The sequence below is a fragment of the Haliotis rufescens genome, unplaced genomic scaffold (genome assembly GCF_023055435.1).
Source record: "Haliotis rufescens isolate VD_foot unplaced genomic scaffold, xgHalRufe1.0.p SCAF_5, whole genome shotgun sequence".
Classification (NCBI taxonomy): Eukaryota; Metazoa; Mollusca; class Gastropoda; order Lepetellida; family Haliotidae; genus Haliotis; species Haliotis rufescens.
In genome coordinates, this window is record NW_025964223.1 from 11,848,453 (window position 1) to 11,872,015 (window position 23,563).

Sequence of the window (23,563 nt, forward strand, 5' to 3'; positions counted from 1 at the left end):
ATATCTTATCCTTACTTAGTACTCCAACTTTTAAATGTCTCTCTAAGACGTTAGTCAACATTTTGACTATAGGTATTTACGCTTCTCGAGGAATTGCAGTCGGGACATGCACAACCACAATACATCAACAATTCGACCAGTCGCTTGACCCCTAATCAGCTTGCCCGACTTCTTGTGTTTGTTTCTTATACCTTGGAAGCATTCCTTAGATTGTACAGACACTGTGAAGCAGAATCATTTGTTAAAGTTTTCAACCAAATTTTTAAATTTTGTAAGTTGATACAACAAGATATGCATGAGATGCAGTAAAAGGATTGAATAGTTTTCAATTAAAATGACCTTTTGTATCATATTTTTGTGTCTGCTTTTAGAAGAATGGAAATAACGAGCTACACTCTTGCGAGGACCAGTGATACTAAAAGATTATGATGAAGGAAAATGTCAGTTACTACAATCCAAATGGGTACAGTAACAGACATGTTTAAGTATGCAACATAGCTCTCTCAGAAGGTGAAAGCAGGATGACATACGTATACTGGTGTATTGTCTTCGAGAGTTCATATTCGATGCTTTTTAGGTTGCCTGACTATGTTGTAACCTTGATCAGACAGCTTAAGCGTATAAGCGTAACAGTCATATGAAGCTTTGAAATCTTTGTAAAATGAGCGTCCTCGATTGAACCTTAAGATAGTGAAGATGGAATAGTGCTCGACATAAAGGGAAAATTGAAATGATCCCTCTTGTCATATCGTTTTGTGTAAAGTGTGTTATCATTCTGGATCTTTATGCATAGATCTAAATATGAAACAGAGGGGGTAGTCTCACTGGCCTCCTTCATTTCCCGCAGAGGTGGGTGGATCAGTGGAAGGGAATTGTCTTTTTGACCATTATTAAACAATATCAGATGATCGATATGGCTGAAGCTGACGTTGAGCAGAAATTTCGAATGATATGCCTAAAGAAACATATCAACAAGAACGGGAGTACAGTTGGTTCCCATACAATGTCTTTTAGCAGAGATTTGATATAAATATGGAAAAGGGTTTGTCGCTATATTGATAGCATTTCCAAAGCATGCTTAACTAAAAAAATAATCAATCTCTTTAACAATGTCAATATTCGTTTCATCTGGTGCAAACACGACATTTTGAGTTCCCATGGCCTTGATCTTTTTCATTTTTAGGAGCAACATTTAGAGGTGTATTAGATGGAGAATATTTCATGTGTCTAGTGAAATATGATGTATCTCTCTCATCGAGTGACGTTGAAATATCTCCTTATCCAAGCCATGAGATGAGATATATATCATATTTCACTAGACACATGAAATATCCTATTTATTATAAACTTAATTTGTTGTTGACAGTGTTTTTTAAAAATCAAGTTGTAAAAACGGATGGGAGGAGCTGCTCTCGTGTTGTTCAAACAAACTAAAATCAATTGAAGCTTGTAAATGGTCAATATAATCCATCTTCACTTTGTTGTTTTTTTACTAGGATTAGCAGAAGATAATCCGTTTCAGGGGGAGATACTTCAAGTACAGTGTTAAGGGACGTAACTCTTGTGTGGAAAGTACTTCCGGCAAAGTGTTATTTTCACTGTCACTGCTGTCAAATACTCTTTTAGTATCACTTTTCTCAACTTCTAAAATCATAGTCTTTCACACTTAAATATATAATAAAAGTTCAAAAACTCGAAATTGAAAACATGGTAGGTTTATCTCCCAAATAAATAAGGTGCATTCATGCACATGATACATTATACTCACATAACGTAATCTAAAGAAACATACCAGCTTTTTCTTTGGACCAGACTATCGTGTGACTTAGCTTTGAGTTTGGCGTCCTACTTTAGTATGGATGGAGTTTCCTCCCTACCTTGATACTGGAGTCTACTGAGATATCAACGGAGATAAATCATAGTCACAGAACTTAAGTAAGATATTCTGGAGGACCAGTTACACTTAAAGATTGTGAGGAAGGAACATGTAACAGGTATGTATAGTGTGCGTAGTAAAGTGGCAACAAAGCTCTCGAAGAAAATGAAAGCAGGGTCAGCATTAAAAACATAAAGTATGCTTCACAAGTAAAATCCTTTGAAAATAAAGTACCATGATGTTCGTATCAATCTTTTGTTTAATTTAGCTTGGGTTAACAGTCCTTGTTACTGATTAGCTTAATAGAAATACTGAATACAAATACCACTGACATTGCTTTTAAAGAGGCTTGAAGACTTGAATTGGTTCAGACGGAAGGAGAAAGTACAAAAGGGTCTGACCTCATTGGTATCCAAATTGTTTTTGCAAGAAGATGACAAATATTTTGAGGATTATACTGTCGGCGGCATAAACAATGACATTACTGATTATGTTCCCCAAATTCTCGACTTTAAGGCCGACGTATCCGTGAACTAAGCCAAAAATATACAGCTTACATATCTCATTTAAGCTTGATCAGCTGCCAGAAAGTGTCCAACACAACTATAAACTGTTTAAGTGTACTGTCATCATTACACGCCTGATAGCAGTTGGGGCGGAGGAGTAGCCTAGTGGTTAAAGCGTTCGCTCGTTACGCCGAAGACCCAAGTTGTATTCCCTAAATGTGTACAATGTGAGAAGCTAATTTCTGGTGTCCACCGCCATGATATTCCTGGAATATTTCTAAAAGCGGTGTAAAACCATACTCACTCACTCACCCTGATAGCAGTTAAACCTGCATAAATATTCATTTCTGATCGTTCAATAACGATTCCTTCCCACATATTAACCCTATTTTGCTTTTTACGCCCAATGGAATATGTTTTAAACTTGTTATTCTCTTGCGTTAACATTCAACTTTCCAATAAGCAACTTTCCTTTTATGTCTATCAGTATTCAAGCAGCTCCAGCCTTGGAGGCATTAGTGACCAAACCTTTGTCCCAGACAGGACTCTATATTGACTGGGTTTTTTTTCAGGTGAACAATTGTCTTGCATTTGCATGTGTTTGCGAAGTGTATACGAGATGTCTGATGATTATGAAAATGGTTTAGTCATATATAGCGATGAGCGTGCGTGAATGCGTGAGTGCGTCCGTGTGTGTGTATGTGTGTGAATGACTGCTTGTGCTAGTCCCGAGTAATATTGATTTTATGGTGCTGGTCCACCGAGATATCATGCCGCAGTTTTACAGGAATATCCCATTCAGACACATTATACTGACTCCGAGCTGACCAGTCCTTGTTTTAGCCTTAAAGCCGAGCGCCAGACAGGGTAACAACAAGTACCATCTTTTTAATGTCTTTTGATATGACGCGACCGGGGATCTAACTTTTCGCTCTATGGAAAGACGCTCTACCACTAGGTCAATAGTAGTAGTAGTAGTAGTAGTAGTAGCAGTAGTAGTAGTAGTAATGGAAGGAGAAGTAATGATCATAGTAGGGTCGGAAGTAGCAGAAGCTATCAGAAGTGGTAGAAGTAGTAGTTAGAAGTAGTAGTAGTAGTAGTACAAGTAGTTAGTAGTACAAGTAGGTAGTATTAGCAGTAGCTGCAATATTAGTAGTAGTAGCAGTAGTAGTACAAGTAGTTAGTAGTAGCAGTAGCTGCAAAATTAGTAGTAGTAGTAGTAGGGGTGGTAGTATGTGTGATACAAGTAGCATTAGAAGTAATAGTAGTGCAGTAGTAAACGTAAATGTAGTAGCAGTAGTACACATGTAGTAGACGTAATGTAGTAGTAACTGTAAGTGTAGTAGTAGTAGCAGTAATCTAAAAAGAAGTAAGAATCGTAATAGGGGTGGGAGTAGCATGTGATAGTAGTAGCAGCAGCAGCAGTAGTAGTAGTAGTAGTAGTAGTAGTAGCAGTAATCAAAAGTAGTAGCAGTATCACTAGTAGAAGCAGCAGCAGCAGGAGTAATAGTAGTATCGGAGATGGAGCAATAGTAGTACGGATGGGAGTAGCATGTGGTAGTAGTAGTAGCTGGAGTAGTAACAGAAGTAATAGTACTAACAGCAGTAGTAGTAGTAGTAGTAGAAGCAGTAGCAGCAACGACAGAAGTAATAGTACTAACATCATCAGTAGTAGTAATGCTAATAGTAGTAGTAGTAGTAATACTAGTAGTAGTAGTAGTAGTAGTAGTAGTAGTAGCAGTAGTAGTAGTAGTAGTAGTAGATCTTAGGGCGACATAAAATAATTGGTGATCACACGTGGAGTTTCCTCTATACTATCATCTGCATTTGAATCATGCTGAGAAAGCAATATCTCCCTACTCACTCAATTGTGCCATATTTACCTAATGAGGTAAAAATAAACATAAGTCGTTGTCTCCAAGGCTTTTTTTTATTGTCAATTCAAAATATTAATGTATATATATATATATATATATATATATATATATATATATATATATATATATATATATATATTATACATACATAATCAAGCTACACGAATATAAGTATAAACAATACTCAAATAAAATGTAAGTTACGCCACAAAAATTTTGGGACAACACCCCAAAACCAAAACCGTCCAACCAAGGTCAGAATTCTCATAGACTGCACTGAATTTTAGTGGACAGTCTACTTAAATACCTATTCATTCACACAGCTCATACAAAAAAAAAATGGCCTTTAAAGTTGAAACTTTGAATGTGACTACGTCAGTACAGGCAAAAAAGATTTTAATTGGTGTATATGAAGAATATACGAATCTTTCGTCATGTAAGTTACAAGAGAGTGAGTGAGTTGGGTTTAACGCCGCTTTTAACAGTATTCCAGTTATATCACGGCGTTACAAGTCATTCTTTAAGATCTTTGAAGTTAAAATTAATCCAATTTTACTTTACGGTGCTGAAATATGGGGATTAAAACAATTTACTGATATCAAAATAGGTTCACTTATATGCATGTTAAAAATTTCTTGGTGTTAAAAGCAACACATCTAGCACAATGGTTTACGGAGAATGTGCTAGATGTCCTCTATATATATACTGACAACTGAAAGCCATAAAGTACTGGCTGATGCTCCTTAAAATGAATTCATCGAGATACCCAATAAATGATGATGGAATATGATGTGAAAGGAAAGAATAACTGGGTAAATGATGTGAAAAAAATGTAATTCAATAAAATGGTTTTGGAAATGTTTAGCATGAGCAATCTGTACAATCTAAAGTGTATTTATCATTTCTTGTCTACAGAGGCTAACAAATATCTATCCGCAATCGTGAGTTGTTTCATTGAAATTATCGAACAAATTGTAATGTTGAAAATTCATATATACACCGAACAGTATAGGTTTTATGTAAATATAAAGAAATACCGTAACGCATTAGCAAGATTTCGATGTTCATCCCATGATATATGCATCGTTATTACATATTATTTGAACCATCCGTGGCCTTGTGCGCCACATGGGTAGTTGAGCTAATAGTTGCTGTAAACATTTAGCAACTTTGGTCACATAAGACCTACTTGCACCAGCATTGTCAGATTAGACCATTAGTTACTTACACTGGTAAATATATGTGTGCATGTAGAGACAATTTTATGATACAACAGATTGGATCACAGTGTAAAATAACAAATCAAATAATTTAACACTAATGGGACCATAATACATGTCAGAGCTTACATCATATTGAATGAATGAATAAATCGTGTAAGTCAAGTTTTAACAAGAATGACTACACATTTTATTGGATTAGAAACTATCGATGACAGGGTCGTATCCACAAAGTGATCTTAGCACTGTTGTACCATAGCTGAGATTGTTTTGTGATCACACACTGAGAAGAAACATATATAAACGTGAGCCTTTAATACATATAACAATCATACACTAAGAAAATGAAAACTTCTAACACTAAGATTGTGTAAGGATTGTGAAATTCAAACTGTTGTGAATCATGACAGGAAGTGAAATGGATGTTGTTGCAAAACCTCAGTATGTGTTTTGACCATTATAGGTCCCATCATATTGAAGGTTTTCTTCAAGGGATGTGTTTAGGCTACCTAAGTATACCAATCACTTCTGGAGATTGACCAAGTTCTTCCCCAAATCACCAAATGTGCCATTCTCTCCCTGATTCATATTTGACAGCTCAAGAAGTATTATGAGTAAACACTACATTACATTACGTTAGATAAGCTGTCATTCAAGTCTGCAGTTGAGAGGCATCATTTGTTAACTTAGGATAACACATTATTTCAGATCTTACTACTCCTTATTCTTGTCATGTAAGGTCGACTGCTTAAGCTGGTAATTGTAACATCCGGATCTTGAAGTGTGTCTGTCAACAGTCCAAAATATGCATCAATAACCATGTTGATGCGTTCCTTGGTGAACCGATCTGACCTTGCATTCAGTGAAATCACAATTGATTCAGACTTTTTCCGTGTGAGAATGTCAAAATACAACTCTGTGTCTGGTCCAAACAGCAGTTTCTCTGTCACAGTGGGATTAAAATTCTCATGGAAATCATTGCCTTTATTCTTGTTATAAACTTCATCGTCACCAAATATAACAAAGTTTCTGGTCATATTCCTGGCATTTTCTTGTGATGTGAGTTTTTCCAAGTCTCCAAAAGGGAATATTCCATTTTCTTTGCACTCATCCAGTTCCTTGCTATTTTCATTTAGGAAGCCAGCAGCAGTCATCTGATCAAACTGTTTCAGACCACAGGTGAGGGCTGCAAAATTTACACATCGGCCAACTGATGTAGATATTCTTGGGCTGAAGATTCTCAGATCAATATAGGTCAATATGGTCACATTTTCCAGATGAGATTGTATGGACAAAAGGAGTTGAAATAGTCCAACTAGGCACTGGAAAATAGACAACTTCTGCGTTTTCGAGAACAACATCAGTTTCTGGTACATGTCAGCAGTCAGGCTCTTTTCTTGTCGAAAACTTTCCATCTGTGGTTGGGATGTCTCAGCTTTGTCTGCCAGTGATATGCGAGGAACCGTCACCAACTTCTGCTTCCAAAATACTGCAATAGTATCATATTTTGGTTCAAGTACAGACCTTATTTCCGGTCCAATAGGTCTGTCTGGTAAAAGTGGCACATTGCTGAAAGAAGATCCCTTTGAGTATGTTTGAGCCAAATCCATTATCTCATTAATGATGATAATGATTCCCTGGTAGTCAAAGGCAATTCTGTGAAAGACAATGATGAGATGGGGAGGGTGTCCCTCAGCAAAGATAAATCGTATTGGGCCCTGTTGATGGAGGTAAAATCTTTCCTCTGTGATACGTGTAACTTCAGAAGGATTGGTCAGATTCCCTATCCTAAAGTCAATGTCAGCATCTGCATCAAGGAGTGATTTACTTCCTTTTCCATTCACATCATTAAAGGTTGTCCTTGAAATTGGATGTCTCCTGACACTTTCCTGGAGGATTTCTTTCATTGACTTGTGATCAGCAATATCGGGCAGCTCTAGTTCAACAATCATCAAATGTGATATGTGGTTTGGGTTTCTTATATAATTGTTAAGTGCAAACTCTTCACCTGGGATCAAAACAGAATCAGATGTCGATGAATGTCTGGTTTCAACAGGACTTTGATATGCTTGACCATAACTTTCTTTCTTCATCAGATCATCATAAATGTACTGTGTGAGTTGAGTCACCGATGGATTTTCTACAATAAGATTCGATGATGACAACTGCACATGTGTGTCATCCATGATTTTCCCAGTGATCTGCATGAAATTCATCGAGTCAACACCTTGTTCTCTGGTTTGTTGGTCGACGTCTAGAGAGGACTCATCCAACATGGCAACTTCAACAACTACAGCTTTTACATACTTCAGTAGTTTTGCCATTGCTTCTACTTTTGGTTCTTTTTTCACTGCATCCAAGTCAAGTTTTTGCACAGTTTCTGGTAAAGCTGAAGACACAGCCGCCATGTGGGGTGCTAAAACAGATTTAAAACGAGACTCTAGCTCCACGTTACCCTCCTTGCGAAGAGTTTGTCCAAATTTCACCAGCTGAAGGCCACACATAATGATCTGTGGTTTATTCAGCATGAGGATATGCGTGAGACAATCTGGTATACGTCTTTTGTGTATCAGCACATATCCAGATGATTCCATCTGCTTTGCATGTTTTTCCTGCAACATGCCCATATTCAGAGGGCCCCAGTTTACAGTCTGTCCACTCTGGCCATTTTGCCTCCTGACATGAGCTAGGGCATCCATGAATCCATTCCCTGCACCATAGTTTGTCTGTCCAGCATTTCCAAAGACTGATACTACTGATGAAAACAGCACAAAGTAGTCCAGTTCCTCTGTCAGGAGATGCAGGTTCCACGATCCTGCAACCTTTGGGGCAGAAGCTGTCTTGAACTTGTCTCTCGTCATTTCCAGAAGGATTCCATCCTTCAGAACAGCAGCTCCAAAGAATACCCCTTTCAAAGTATAGGCAGGGAACCGGGTTCCCAGCTTCTTCAAAGCTGATCTAATTGCTTTGATATCTTGAACATCTGCCTGTTCTGATGTAACAGTGCATCCATAGATCTGGGACACATGCTTCATTTCATCCTGTTTGGTTGGATCTGGCTTACGCCTGTTGATAACTGTAATGCACCCAGCACCTTTGGAAGCCAGATACACGACACATTCCCATCCTAGTCCTGTCATTCCACCTACAACAAGGTACATTCCCCGTCTGTCAAACAAGAGAATCTCGGGTATCTTCAACTGTGTTGTGGTGACGCTATTGTTCTCTTGAATATTGAACTCCCATGTTTCTAGGATTTCAGCAATGTTGATAGGAGCAATCTTGCGTTTAAGTGCTTTGTCTTTGCAATCCCTGAACCAAAGGCTTATCTTCCTGACATTTTGTGTATTTTTCTTTATCCATATGTACAACTTTGGAATATGTTCATCCATCTGATTGAAAGCAAGAACCTCTTGGGTTCTGACAATTGCTATGTTTAATCTTGGCTTTACAGACTGAAGGAGATGTATCACCTTAAGTGGCATCAGCTTCTCAAAAGATATTAGCTGTTCAAGACAGCCCCATGCAATGACAACCTTTTGTGCTAGTTCTTCTGTAAGTTGTATAGTTGATATGACTACATGGTGTCCTTGGTGGCTGGGTATTTCTTCTTGAGTCACTAATGAAATTTTCCTTCTTTGTTTTGACAACAATAAAATTTCCATCACTTCTGCATATTCCCTTGTCTGTTGTGTGTAGAGTATAATGACATCTTTTGTTTTGCACTCATCACACAATCGCCATAGACAGTACAGCTTCAACAGATACCCTGTCTGAAAATGGCTTAAGTGTTTGACGTTCAACATGAACTTCATTGGGACATAGCATTGATATCCCACTTGGTGTGGATAGCAAGCCATGTACCTCTTTTGTTTGCTATTGCTGCGTGCAAAGCCAGTTGATTCATATGTGACAACAGGACTTCCCTTGCTGCTTCCCATGTGGTCTCCTTTGTCAAGAGATAGCAGAACTTGTTCAGACAGGAATTTAGAGTGAACTGCTACAGACTGTGCAGTAAACAAAATGTCATCTTTTCCCCTTTCTGGCATGTTTCGTGATATTGTGAAGAAATGTGATATTTCATCCGAAGAAGTCGAATAAAGAATAGTGTCCAGACTGTTCCTCTGTCGTTCCAGTCTAAAATCAGGCGTTGAGTTGCGTTCCATTTGAAACTTCTGTCCAGATATGCTTCCATGAAGGCTTTCAAATTCAGCATGGCCTTTGACTTTCAAGACTTGCAATATTTCAGACATTATGGTATTGCCATCATATTGGTCCATGTTTCTAATATTCAGATCTAGTGATATTACATTCAGCCTTGGGAATTCCCTTCGAACACATCTGATAAATGCCCGAATACCTTCATGAATGCAAGCAAGTGCATGGGATCTTATGTCTGGACTCTGATAGTCAAATGCTGTTGCCATTGTGACAATGACCAAGGGTGATTTGATGGCATGTTGTGACATGTAAAGTATCAGAGATCTTAAAGGCATGATTTTCCCCTCCAATTCTTTCTCTACTTCCAATCCATTGTCAACAACCCCAGGTTTGGCTTGAAACATGACTAATATTCCAGATGACTCTAGAAGGTCTGTAACAGACCTATTTTCATGTAAAGTGGTAATATCATGAACAGGCCATGGATAGATTGTAGGCACAGATGTTTCATCACTAAACATGACAAGGTTCGCTTTCGTGTCACATACAGTTTCATGATCAGGTTCAACTTCTTCTGATTCAATTGTGTATGCAACACTCCTGACATCAAATGTATCTGTACCCATGGCTTTCAATGTGAACTTCCCAATGTGTGCAATGACATACCCTTCAGTTGTCAGCAGTGACAGTGTACAGCAGACACACCATTCATTTTCATTCAACACTTTCAAATGCACAAGCATTTTACTCTCAATCTGTCTCTTGACCACCAAATTTTCCAAAGAGTACGGAAGCGTATCTTTGATGGCGCTTTGGACAGTTGCAGCTGTTTGTAACATGCCATCTATTACTGCAGGGTGAAGAATTGTATGTTGTGTCTCTGTCTGGAGTTGAGGCCCAATTTCAAGTAATGTAAGGCTTTCATTCTCAGCTGTTTGGCTAGCTGAAATGATGGACATCCTTTCCCCATAGCTGAAACCACCGTTTTCTAAACGCTCATATACTTGCTGTCCAGTAAAGCTGCATTTACATTTTTCTTTGATTGACCCAAGGTCCACTCTCTCCGGAGTATAGTCCACTGGTGTTTGTCTTATTACTATTTTTGCATGGATTGTACTTCCTTTCTTTAAAACAAATGTACTCAAAATACTGGCGTCACCCTCGTTGTGAGATTGTTCTATATCAAGGTTTGTCGCTGTTCCTGGTTTCAGATTGACTGGGCTTCTGAAGGTCACAGAAACACTGATTGCACAGAGGCTGAACATGTCAATCATTCTTGCTAAAGCAAGCGCTGCCTCAGCATACACCGCACCTGGTACAATGATAGTTCCTTTCACTTTGTGTTCAAAAACACTCTTGAATGTCTGAGGATCAATGACTAAGCGTGCTGATCCAGACTTTATGCTGCCTTTGAGAAACAAGTGATCTCCTATACTTTCCTTCCTACCCTGTAGCATCTGTTGTTTACTTTCAGATACCAGTAACATCTGTTTGGAATTGAAGACATGAAATGGGTAGCTTGTTGTATGCAGCTTATCAGGAAAGAAAGTGTCCCACTTGACATTCACTCCGTTTCCATATAGCAGGAGGAGTGACTCTAGAATGTCCTTGTAACTTGGTTTTGGATGGAGAGAAGGAATTGATGTAACAGTGAGAGCGGAATCTTTAAAAATGTCATTTAAATGTGATTTAAGTACTGGTCGTGGACCTATTTCAACAAAAATGTTGATTTTTGATGTTTGTGTTGCCTTTTTGATTGCATCAGAAAATCTAACAGGACTCCTTACATTCAAGCCCCAATAATTCTTTGAGGCAACTGTGGTTTCATCCATATCTTGATCAACTGTCGACACAAATGTACTTGTCATCTTTGATGTCTTGATGTCGAATAATATGTCATCAAGCTCAAATCTTGCTGAATCCATGTAGCTACTGTGGAATGCGCTCGTTACAGGTAGCTCATGAAACAGTGTGTCACTACCTAACAGAAGCTGCAAATCCTCTTTGACTGACAGAACAGCTCTCTCATCCCCGCTGATAGTACATGAGACTGGGCTGTAGTATAGAGCTACATCTACCTGTCCCTGATACTTCCCACAGGCTGTCTTTACTTGTTCAGTGTCAACATTCCGGACAAGCATCATCTTTCCGCCCGATGCTTGAGCCAGGATCCGCGTCCTGTGGTAGATAACTCTCACAGCTTCATCCAGGGACAGGATTCCAGCAATGTGTGCTGCAGCCACCTCCCCCACTGACTGACCTACAACAGCTGCAGGCTTCACCCCCCAGGATTTCCAGAGATGAGCAAGAGACACTTGACAAGCAAAGATGGCTATTGGCCCGAACTGAGGATCTTTCACATCATCACACTCCTGGAGCCGCTGCAACAAGGACCAGTCAACAAACCTAGTGAGGGATTTGTCAATTTCCAAAATCTGTTTGTTAAAATGATCATTGTTAATAATGAGATCATTGCACATTCCTTCCCATGCTGTGGCCATGCCACAGAAAACGAACACAATGTTAATGTTTCCCTTTTCAGGAGATGGATGGTTTCTATTTTGTAACTCTTCCTGTATTTTAGATTTCAGAATAGAATGACTGTTTGCAAAGAAAGCTTTTCTGAATGCAAAATGTTCTCTGGCCATACATGAAGTGTAAGCAACATCACTGAAAGCGGAACTGTTCCCACTTTCAATGAATTGTGTCATTGATTTGTTCAATGTTTTCTCATTTGAGCCAGAGAAACAAACTGGTAAGGAAATGTCTCTCATAACTGATGTTTCCATTGTGAATGATTTTAAAACAGCATGACTATTGCTACCCCCAAAGCCAAATGAGTTTATACATGCAACCTTTTTATGATGTTTCCAGTCAGTATTTTCTGTTGGTACTACAAAACGAAACCTTTCAAAGTCAATTGCTTCATTGGGTTTGTCAAAGTGTAGTGATGGCACGATTGTGTTGTGTTTCATCATCAGCAGGACCTTGATGAGTCCGGCAACACCTGCTGCTGCCTCTAGATGGCCGATGTTGGTCTTCACAGAACCAATGTGACGCTGGCGAGGATACTTCTCAAAGAAGGTCCCCAGAGCTGTAGCTTCTACAGGGTCACCTCTTTTGGTTCCAGTACCTGAAAAGATAATGTTTGCAATGGTCAACTCAAATGTGATCACTATTGACCATCAAACTTTGTATCAACTTGAATGACTAACGCTGGATACCGCAATGGCTCTATATCTAGATATAAGTCAATAAAGTTTCTGTAGTTTTATCATAAAAAATCGAATCGATTGTGATTGCGCATCTGCATCGATCACAGTGGGCTGAGCTTATTTACAGTTATGCTATAAATAGCAAAGCACATGGTCATGTGTACATGTGACACTTTTAATGCATTTGTGGTCAAAGTGTTTTGTTTGGTATATTTGTACCGCAGAACAGCAGCAGAACAACAGTTTCAGTTAATGTAGCAGTAATGATACATAAATACGAAATTGACGACAAGATTATTTCAGTTCAATCCGAAAATTACAGATATTTGTTTAGTTTTGGTCATTTGGATTCAACAGTTAGATATATACCACACAATAATCAGATTATATTTATAAATCATAAATTATTACACAGATTTTTCAACTAGTATTTAGGAAGGGGCCTAATTTAAGCAGGAGTTGTGCCAATATTTCTTAGCTTGACTACAATATATGAATATGTCACTTGTATTAACATAATAATGCACATAAGCAACTAATAAATATGTAACTAAATATACTTGATGTTTATACCTAAATTAGGCCTATCAAGGCCATATTGTACTTACGATAAACGAAACCCCAATACACATATTCTAAGACAACTTTAATTATGGATTTCCTTTCCTTTCACAGAATTTTCACATATAAAACTGAGTTTGATCATTAGAGAAACAGTTGTCCCATGTATTTTTGGTTCGAAGGATTTGGATAGACATTGCACACAAGTTTTAGAATACAATCTGGGATCCTTTTCCCGTTTTGTCCACACCAATCCTTCATCTGCTGCAACGTTTAATATCCTTTTCTTCAAGTCCGAGAAGTTTGGGCCACACTGTTTTTGAATCGACGATATTCTGCAACATGGTGGCCGCACCGTTTCCGTAACTGCCATTGTATGTGCTTTGTCACACATGGTTGAGAAAAGAAGTGTGAACATACATATTCGGCTTCATCTGGTTCCACAATGAAATCTAGCTGTGACACTGATTCACTCCCAAGATCCCAAGAATCGGCACAGAATTTGTCAAAGTTTCTGTTGCACTTGCAATGCGGGAAGAGAGGCGCTATCTTGTCGATTCGAGTTGACGATCGGAATTATGTCATCTTGAATTAGAACTTTCTCCACGATAAAGTCACCAATGTCATAGTCAAAATGACCAAAGGCTCCCTGATAATCTCAAACAAATCTCCGTCACATTAAGCGTCACGCGAAAATGTTTTGTTGCTCATATTGACGCAAGAAAACTTGCAAAGCTCTTGACAGTTGTAAGCAGCAATCAACTTTGATGCGCTCATTGGGCGTGGCTGCTGGGAGATCGCACGGTCAGAAAGGGGGAAACAAAAAGTTTTAGAAAGTAATAAAAGAAACCTACAGTGCAATCCAAAAGTACCATGTACTGGATGTTTTTAAAAAATAATATTAACGAAAACATTCTTTTCGAAAAATGCAGATTAATTTATTAATTTATCCCAAGGTCGTAACCCTGATCATGTGGTGGGTATTTAGAAGGAATCTTGTGATGATGCCATAAATGAGGCTGATGACCAGGAAGATTGTTGAGGCATTGACATTATGACAGATGCTCCTCATGAATGGAGAAAAAATGCATCCGAGAGAAACAATGTTGCTTTGAGCTTCGAGACCAAACATGTGTTCATGTCGAAGTAGTTTATAAGAGAGGATGATCTGTGTAGCCAGTGACCTGAATAAACTTGATGAAAATAATGTTGAAATCCATGTTCACGCATTTGACAGAATTAATGTGAACAAATATTTATCTGAACATCGTTTCAAAGTATGTGATGCTGTCCGTATTTTATCTCCATTCCAACGTGAAATAATATATAATTTAATTTCGTGTCTCAATTTTTCCTGCCGAGGTGGAAAATCTAATGAAAGTAATACTACTACATATACCATTGCACATGCACCAGGTCAACTTTATCTTTCTTCAGTTGTTTATTAATAATTCGTTTCTGAAGCAAAGCGACTCGATCTACATCATAAATTAATTCATAGACTAGATTCTAGTACCAAGTGTTTAAACTTTTTTTTGTTAAAATGTCATAAAATAACTTACACAATTATTGATAGACATTTTTATAATAAGTAATATATTTTATTTCGTCCGCCCGCTCTCTTGTTAGTTGAGGCTTGGTTAGAGAAAAACATACAGAAAATATGGATGGCATTATGTAAACGACACTTGGCATGCCAATCAACGGGGAATCTGTGTCACTGCATGGGACCCGCCAAGCTTCATAGATCGAGTGACTTCGGCATGAGGAGCTTTCTGACAAGTGTGACTTTGCCAAAACACATTGCTACTGGGCAAAGAAAACATGTGACGAAAACGACAAAAAACTACTTTCATCACTTGAAAATATTTGTGACCATTACCAGGGTTTTTACACGATCGTTGTCATCCAGACTCAAGAGATCCATGAAGATCCGGGGTAGAAGAGGTCTTCAGCAACCCATGCTAGTTGTAAAAGACGACGATGCTTGTTGTAAAAGGCGACCAACGGGATCAGATGGTCAGACTCGCTGACTTGGTTGATGCATGTCATTGATCCCATTTGCGTGGATCGATTCTCATGATATTAATCACTGGATTATCTGGGCCAGAATCGATTATTTACAGAGCTGTCATATAGCTGGAATATTGCTGAGTGCGGCGTTAAACAAGAAACCAACCAACAACCAACCAGATTCCAGATGAAAGCAAGACCAACTCAACAAAAACACTGTTGAAATCACTGATTGCCGTATATTGTGAGAAATGCTATTCATAAACTGCATATATACCGTACACCACATGATTACGATTGGTGCCGTGATACATATCATGTTTTCAATTACATATGTCCCATGATACGGTCCCATTGTCCCTGCAGTTGGTTCTTGGAGATGAAATCCCATCGCAGACACAATTGTACCTTTCCATGGCTGTGCCTCTCAAATCGAATCCTGATGACATCCACTGCGTGTATCTTACTGACCCCACAGCAGTAGCCAAAGCTAGGAGAAAAACTATTTTGAGAGTAATCTGCTTGAAGTCTTTTTCTTCTAGTGGTTCGTATTCTGCTGATGTCATGTGTTGAAGGATTTTGTTGAAATCCAATTTGGGTGGACAAAATCTGGACGACTGGTCGGCGAGTTTATAAGAGCGGAGAAGAGCCTGAAGTTCTGGGACTAAAGCTATGACCAAATTTAGGCCTGCTAAATATGAAGATAATGTTGAACCCTTAAGGTTCCAGGTGGATTGAAGATGCATATTCTGCAACTTGCTGTAGGGTAGCAGTAGTTAGTTAGAGCTGATAGACCTGCCTCGGCTGTATCCCTCTAAGGCTTCCAATTTATGGTCATACAAGGATTTGGTTGAAGTACGATGAGCCTCTGTGATTGTCTTTGCTACTCGCCTTGAGTACCCTTTTGCGATTAGGACTTCTGGAGATGGGCCAGGTGCATAGATGTAGGGTGTCAGTGATGGATGTGGTAGGTTGGAGTGAGGTTGGAGGAGAAGATCTCTTTGGAAGGTAAGTGGAGGATGGTTTCCCTTTGCAGGGTCTACCAACATATTTAACCAGCTGCGTGCTGGCCAGTAAGGCACGATCAAAATCAAGCAAAGGTGAGTCGTGGCAAACACCTTCTGCATCACCGATGGTAGAAGCGCTGTTGGTGGAAAGGCGTAAGCATTGAGATTCTCCCATGATATGGCCAAAGCATCGTACTCCCAGAATCGGAGAGACACATTTGAGGAGTTGTGTTGAAACTGGTGGCCGATCTTTTGGTAATGGTAGAAGCAGCAAATCCCGTTGAAGATTTCCGGATGTAGACGCCATTCTGTGGAGGATGGTTGATGCGGATGGGACAGGGAGTCTGCCATGTATAAATGCTGACTCCCGAAATGTGTCAAGCTTGGGTGCTGATGTACAGAGTATCGATCAGATGAAAGACGTCCATCGTCAGGGTCAGCAGGAAGGCTGACTTGGTGGATATCTCTTGATGATGTACCAAACGACTGAGGCGTTTCTGACTGTATCATGAGATGTGATGACCGAAGTTCTTCTGCCCAATGGGAGATTGCTAGAATAACCACCTTGAATTCCCAACCCACTGTCGATGCATCCAGGAACAAGTGAAGCATTGGTAGAAAAGGTTCCAGGGGAACTCTGGAGCAGACGTTTGTCTTGTATAGTCACCATTGCAGATGTCTGTACAGGCACAACAGGAGGTGAATCGGGACCCGACAATCGTCGATCTGGAGATTAGGTTTGAGAAAACGCTTAATTGGCCATAGTTGTAGTCAACGTCTCTTGTTGAGAGCTTGAGCTGACATTAGTAGACCGAGCAACTGATGCCATTGTCGAAGATGTAGCCTCTGTCTGAGTGCCAAAGCCACGAGTCGTTTATCTTCTGCCACCTGTCAGGTTGAACGAACATCTTTACGAGATCTGTGTCAAAGAGAGCCACGTGCAGGAGGGCGTCTTGCAATTGTAGATCCAGGCTGACCATGTAGTCCTCTTGTCGAATGATGGTGCGAAAGAGCATGACTGACCTTCATGGGCAATTCTCCGGAGTCCTTTGTGGAGGTGAAGGTAACCATCCTGGCTGTAGAGACTCTGTAACCTAGTTCTCTCCCATGAAATGAACTTGCTCTTCCACTAACTATGTTGTGGAGGTCTTGATGGGATTGATTAAATTGGGGACGTCTGCGATTTTGTCTCTGTTGTTCTTCCAACTGATGCCTCTGAAGTCTCAGTAAGTCTACTTACACCTGGAAGTGAGTTTACTTGGTAACTTCCTGAGTCGTCTCCTGTGTTCTGTTGTTTAATAGATAGGGGGATGACCAGGGATAGGGATAGCTAGGACCATAGCATATGGAAGAGTCTAACCTTAAGATGTTCTTCCCAATGACAGTAGTTAAGTAGGCCTCTGTATGCGGTGAGTGATCCCAGTTGATGTGTAATAAGATCCATGACGTCATGGAATTTACTTTGGATTAGATTTACGGTCCCTCTGATGCAGGCTTCCTCTTGAAGTTCACGTAAATGTCTATCGCCTCTGTCGCTGATGATATGGTAGATAACAAGGGTAGAGTTATTCTGATGGTGACATCTAGATGTGTAAGTTCCTTATCATCCATAACCGATGTTGTGGAGAGAGGTTTAGGGGCGATGGTGGCAATATCAGCGTCCACCTCTGGAGAAGAGGCCATGGTAGACATACCATGTAACCCTGTCTCGATCTTCATGTCGTATTCATAATGTTGAAATGAGTGAAGAAAGGAATGACATTATGAGTCTGAGTCCGAAGAATATGATCGATCGTGTTTTCGATGCTGTTCAGTAGACCTGGAGCGATCATGTCCATATTCGTAGGATCGATACATGGAATGTCAATCTGTAGAGGTTCTTATCCTGACAAAGTCCCTCCTGCTTCAAGGGTTGGTGCGACATTGAAGTCTGTTCTCGTGAAGATCGAAGATGAGGGAAATGATCTGAATGTTGACCCTTAGAGAATTTACCCTTCGAATGCGACTCTAGAGTCGACATCTGGAATGTCGATTCTTGAAGGGTCGATCTTGAGAGTCACAGTTCGATGTCAACACTTCCTATGAATGTTGACCCTTAAGGTGTGACTCTGAGGTCGATGTTGACATTGTACTTCTAGTCGATTCGACAATAGTTGCGGTGGTTATGATGGAGATAGTCTGATCCACACAAGAGTTACAGCTGGTTGAAGTAGAGTTGACCGGTCGAACTGCGACCTTTGTTTGTTGCTAGTACCATACGTGTGTCCAACTTAGGCTTATCCTGGGAGTTCGTAGCAGTGGATCGATCGCTGGTACTTGTTGATAAGAAGGAACTGGCGCGAATCTCCTCGTCCACAAAACTGTCTGAAACAACATTGTCCCTCACTATAAGCGATGTTACGGTGGCTTGGGTTGGTTGCTTCACCACTGATTTCAAGGATGGACAGAAGCTAGCCTTGGTTGTAAGTTTAGGTTTTTCAGACAATGAAGGTCCGTGCTCTGTTTGGTAATTGTTGAAAGGCTCTGGTGAAAGATGTGAGCATTCTTTGCATCTGAACGTGGGCTTGCATTCTCCCCTGACAGTCGTAACATAAATTGCACAGAAAACATTTGACGGCACTTCTCACAGGCCAGACGTTTTTGTTGATCCTTGCCATTTGGTGTAAGAAGTGTGACGAACTCCCGTAGAGTTTTGAGAAATAAAATATTTTCTCAATATGCACGAGATTCGGGCGCATGAGCTAATTGAGAGGGTGGTCGCCATCGTGATGCAAGGGTTGTTTGGCGTATGAAGCTCAGAAGCTGGAAACTTTTGTTTTGGGACGTTTCCACCCAAGGTTTCGGAAGAAGAAGGATGAGATGCATAGAGTGAGATGAGATAAGTTTTAAAATGTTTTTGTTACATATAAGATATTGATATCCGTAAGTAATATAAGTTACTTATTGACAGAAACTGTTGAAAGTAGTTGTAGTGGTAGTAGTAGTAGTTGTCATTGGCAGCAAAATATTGAGCAACTGGTAAAAAATATCAAGGGCTATCATCACCAGATTTGAACCGCAGTCATCAGCAGTGATTGGAACTTTCCAGAAGGGCTTTGGACTCCATCAAGAAGTTTTTGGATGGGACAGTTTCTAGAAGCCTGGCGGTACCAGTATAAGAGTTACAAGAGGGTGATTCGTGGCCTTTTCGTCCTGGCTTGGTTCTAATCTACTTGCCAAGTGTGGTTTGGATGCCTATTTGGAAATCGTGAATTCCTGCCAGTTTCGCATTCTATTCTGCATTCAAACACGGATAAAGGCCTTTTTCAAGACAATCAATAGTGACAATATTCTGTGCACACACATTTGTGGATAAATCTCATAACATGTATGCGTTTACTGACAAAAGAGGAGATATATATGTATCATGTCTGTAACATATTTGCTAAAAAAAAGACCAAAAATACCTTTCAGTTTTGATAAAATGTATGTCTTCTTTATCATTTCACACCTTTGCATCAAAACATTTTATGTCTGTTTCTCAGTTCAAGATTATATTTAATAAATGTTGCAAACCTACCATGAGCTTCAATATAGTCTACTTCAGTTGGGTCGATCCCGTGTCGAGTGTAGATGTCATTGAGCAGTTCCTGCTGTTGTTTCCCTGAGGGTGCTGTGATGGGCGTAACCCGGCGGCCATCTTGATTCAATCCCGTCACAATAGTTCCCCAGATGTTGTCACCATCATGCAAAGCCTGAAATACATAATTATGGGATGGCTGTTTATGTTTTTCCCCGTGGAATGGGTTCTAGGTTTATGGTTATAGCATTATGTTATTCAACTAAAATTAATGGAATGCATGAAATCATGGTGGAGGTTGACTGTGGAAATATTATGGGTGGTTTATCAGGTATGTCCATCATGTAGGGCAATACATGCTCGACATCTTGCAGGCAAACTGTCGTTTGGAGTGAAAATGGTTTCCTTAGAATTACCAGCCATTCCTTCTGAAGGGTTACCCCAAGCAGGCCTTGATAGCTGTTGCTGGATTCCTGGAATACATCCTGATGATCTATTGGGGAAATGTCTTGTGATTTGAGAGTCAAGTTTGAAGTCCCAATCCCTATCTGCTAAGATTATCAGTGATGATTAGACACAATGGGTTCTTGCGTTATGATCTTTGTATTCAAAATTCCTGCCGACATTCCATGTGAAACGGACAACAATACGTAAGATTTTATCAACCTATTGCTGGCCAGTCAGGTCTTGTTCAGTTAAATCTTATCTGTTCTTCTTTCCCGTGTAATCCCATTCCACATCATTACATTGCCTGCCCAATAACGTTCATGTTCCATAATCGTAGGTCATGCATACTGATTACACCTTTAAAAGCAACAACGTTTTTCTACCATCTGTGAATTGCAGGCAATCACAACTCATCAGTTATCATGGTGTCTCACAGCCTGACCCTGGTGTTTACCCACGTAAATTAAACGTTGCTTCCAATGGTGAGCAGATAAACATCAATGCACGTGAAGGATGTCCTGTTTTTAAACTGTTGGTGCTGAAATTTATCTTCATGTCATAGTATGAAACTCCCTTTGAATTCTGGGGCAGATTTGAATGAGTTGAAGAGGACAATCTAATGAGACGATCCTGTTGTGATGTCGTGATTTTGGGCCTGCCATATCCAGGTCTCATTTTAATACCCCTGGTTTGATGATACCAGTCCAACAGGCGCACAATGACACTTTCAGACTTGTGATATGGACGTCCCATCCTCTATTGCCACAAATAATGAGCTATTGCATCTCTTCATTGAGATATTGTTTGTTTTCATACGTTTGCTAAGCTCAAAGCATCTGTGCATGTGAGGTTCCTGCTGGCGCACAAGTGCATCCGTGACTGTTTGTGCATGTTTTAAAATCTTTTAAATGTGTGATCTCATTGCACATTTTACTGTGCAATTGACTTTCTTGACTTAAGAGTTTCACGATGACGATTCCACATCTCTCTCCTCTCGTGTAACCATCGGCATTTGCTGAGAAGGCACGGCACTGTCCAGTGGGAGACAACATCCTAGCTTTGCTTAACTTGATAAAATATGCTGGGTGAATTAAAAGGTTCACCCCTCCACAGATTGCAATAGAACAGTCACCTGAAAATGATTAATGTACTCATTCTAGAATGTAAGAAATAAAAGTGTATACATTTGTTCATCAAAATACAGTCGATAGAGTGTCGAATATTCAGAACAGGTCATAAGCTAAATATTCTTGATCCCAGCCCTCAAACAAGGCAGATATTCAGAAAGAAAAAGGCTACATATTTGGACTGTATCATCCACTCATGTATGATCTCTATGAGATGAGAATGCCGCTTGCCCAATAATCCATGGTCGTTGATATCTTAGGTGAATTTATAATAATTTAGATCTTCTATATCATGTCATTTTTTACCCCCTGACATTATTCAAATCTTACAACTGCTTTTTATCCCATTGTTGCAAGTCCATGTCCATTGCTTATCTCATGATTTGCTGTTTTGTACATGTTATTATGTTTAATGGAAGTTGCTTCACACTCACCTGCTCTGAGTGCCAGTCCTGCCTGGTGTATGGCCACGATGGATGAAGAACATGCTGTGTCTATGGTCATGGACGGTCCCGTCAGATTGTATACGTAGGATACCCTGTTGGATATTATAGAACTTGCCTGTCCAGTGACGGTGTGGTTGGTAACGTCTGGTGATGTGTTTGAGATTATTTCGCCATAGTCCACATTCATGGAACCTGCAATGCAAAATAGAGGTTTCTTTAAACAATAATTTTATTCTGTTTGGTAATGCATTTGTAAACTTGCCAAAAGCGTGATATGCAAAGGAAATGAAATTGAAAATGAACAAACCTATGAACACTCCCACTTTCTGTCCCGCTATTTGTTGTCTGGTGATGCCAGCGTCCTCCAGCGCCATGTACGTGCACTCCAACACCTGGCGCTGCTGGGGGTCCATCTGGGCAGCCTCGGTTTCGTTGATCTTAAATAGCTTGTTGTCGAAGTGATCAAAGCTGAAGGCATATTATATTATTATTTTATGGGTTGTATACTCATAAGGTATCGCCCCTTATGACCTTTGGTTCTGACAGTCTGACTAATGTTAGATTAAACTTGTGATTTTCTGTTTATGAAACAATCGAACTGATATATAGCTTTCATACTCACTCCTTTATTAGCCCTGCTTTTGTAGCATAGCTCTTCCCTACAGCATTGACATCAGAGTCAAAGAAGGCGTCCATGTTCCATCTCTCAGGGGGAATATCCACCACATGGTTCTCTCCCTTTGCAAGGATATCCCAGAATTCTTCAAGGCAGGTGGCTCCAGGAAACCGGCACCCAATGCCAATAATGGCTATTCCGTCAGCCATTGCTCAGTCTGACGTAACTGCCAAAAAATTATATTCTTATGGTTTCTGTATTGTATGCTGCAATACCGATTCTCGAAGAGCAAATAAACATATAGTTTATATGAGAATCTGTACTTTACTCAGAAAGTGTTATCCCAAATATAACTTTTGGCCATGGGAGACATGCCAATTTACACATGTCAGAGGGGTACACAAAGTATGGGATCAAGACTACCAGTTGTCGGACATTCATTTTGTGGAGTGGGTGACTTTGTGTGCTGGTGATTTGGTGCTTCACTCTGGCAGTATGGGTTCGAATCACGGATTGGACTCAACCATAAAAAGTACGAGAATCTGTACTGTACTCAGAAAGTGTTATCCCAAATATAACATTTCTAACATATAGTTTACTTATTAAAAGATTTCAATCAGTCAACTATTGCATTAATCAATACTTTCAATAGATGTCAATGATTGTTCCATATTTGATCTGAGAGAGTACAACTATATGATTTTTTACGGAACAGCTTTTCCCTTGTTCTTAGATGAAATATATTAAATGGTTACAAGAGTATTTCAATGAAGTGATTCTCGATACACATTGTATTATATGTCCATATTATTATGACATATACCCTGGACCAATTCGCCACCTGAGCCTTGGTTCAGTGACGTCGCAACTTCCACTTTCTCCTATCTCTAACTTAGCAAAGAATGTCTCTTGCTCGTGAGAGTACTTCTGAC

General features: G+C 39.7%; 1 protein-coding gene across 1 annotated transcript; it reads right to left on the reverse strand.

Annotated features, from left to right (window-relative positions):
* Positions 1-4,421: 4,421 nt before the first annotated feature.
* LOC124121722 (fusarin C synthetase-like) lies at positions 4,422-22,852 on the reverse strand. The gene is made up of 6 exons (XM_048384635.1): positions 22,638-22,852; positions 22,323-22,483; positions 22,004-22,207; positions 21,393-21,574; positions 19,996-20,170; positions 4,422-12,773 (listed from the first exon to the last, which is right to left on the reverse strand). Exons 1-6 carry the CDS (start codon positions 22,838-22,840, stop codon positions 6,184-6,186), a joined length of 7,515 nt encoding a protein of 2,504 aa, XP_048240592.1. The 5' UTR covers positions 22,841-22,852; the 3' UTR covers positions 4,422-6,183.
* Positions 22,853-23,563: the final 711 nt, after the last annotated feature.

Excerpts from the sequence above, each read along its gene's own strand:
- LOC124121722 (XM_048384635.1), bottom strand. The coding sequence starts at position 22,840 with ATGGCTGACGGAATAGCCATTATTGGCATTGGGTGCCGGTTTCCTGGA. Across the intron at positions 22,208-22,322 it reads GAAAGTGGGAGTGTTCATAG|GTTCCATGAATGTGGACTAT; the intron begins GTTTGTTCATTT and ends TTTGCATTGCAG. Across the intron at positions 21,575-22,003 it reads AGGACTGGCACTCAGAGCAG|GTGACTGTTCTATTGCAATC; the intron begins GTGAGTGTGAAG and ends AATCATTTTCAG.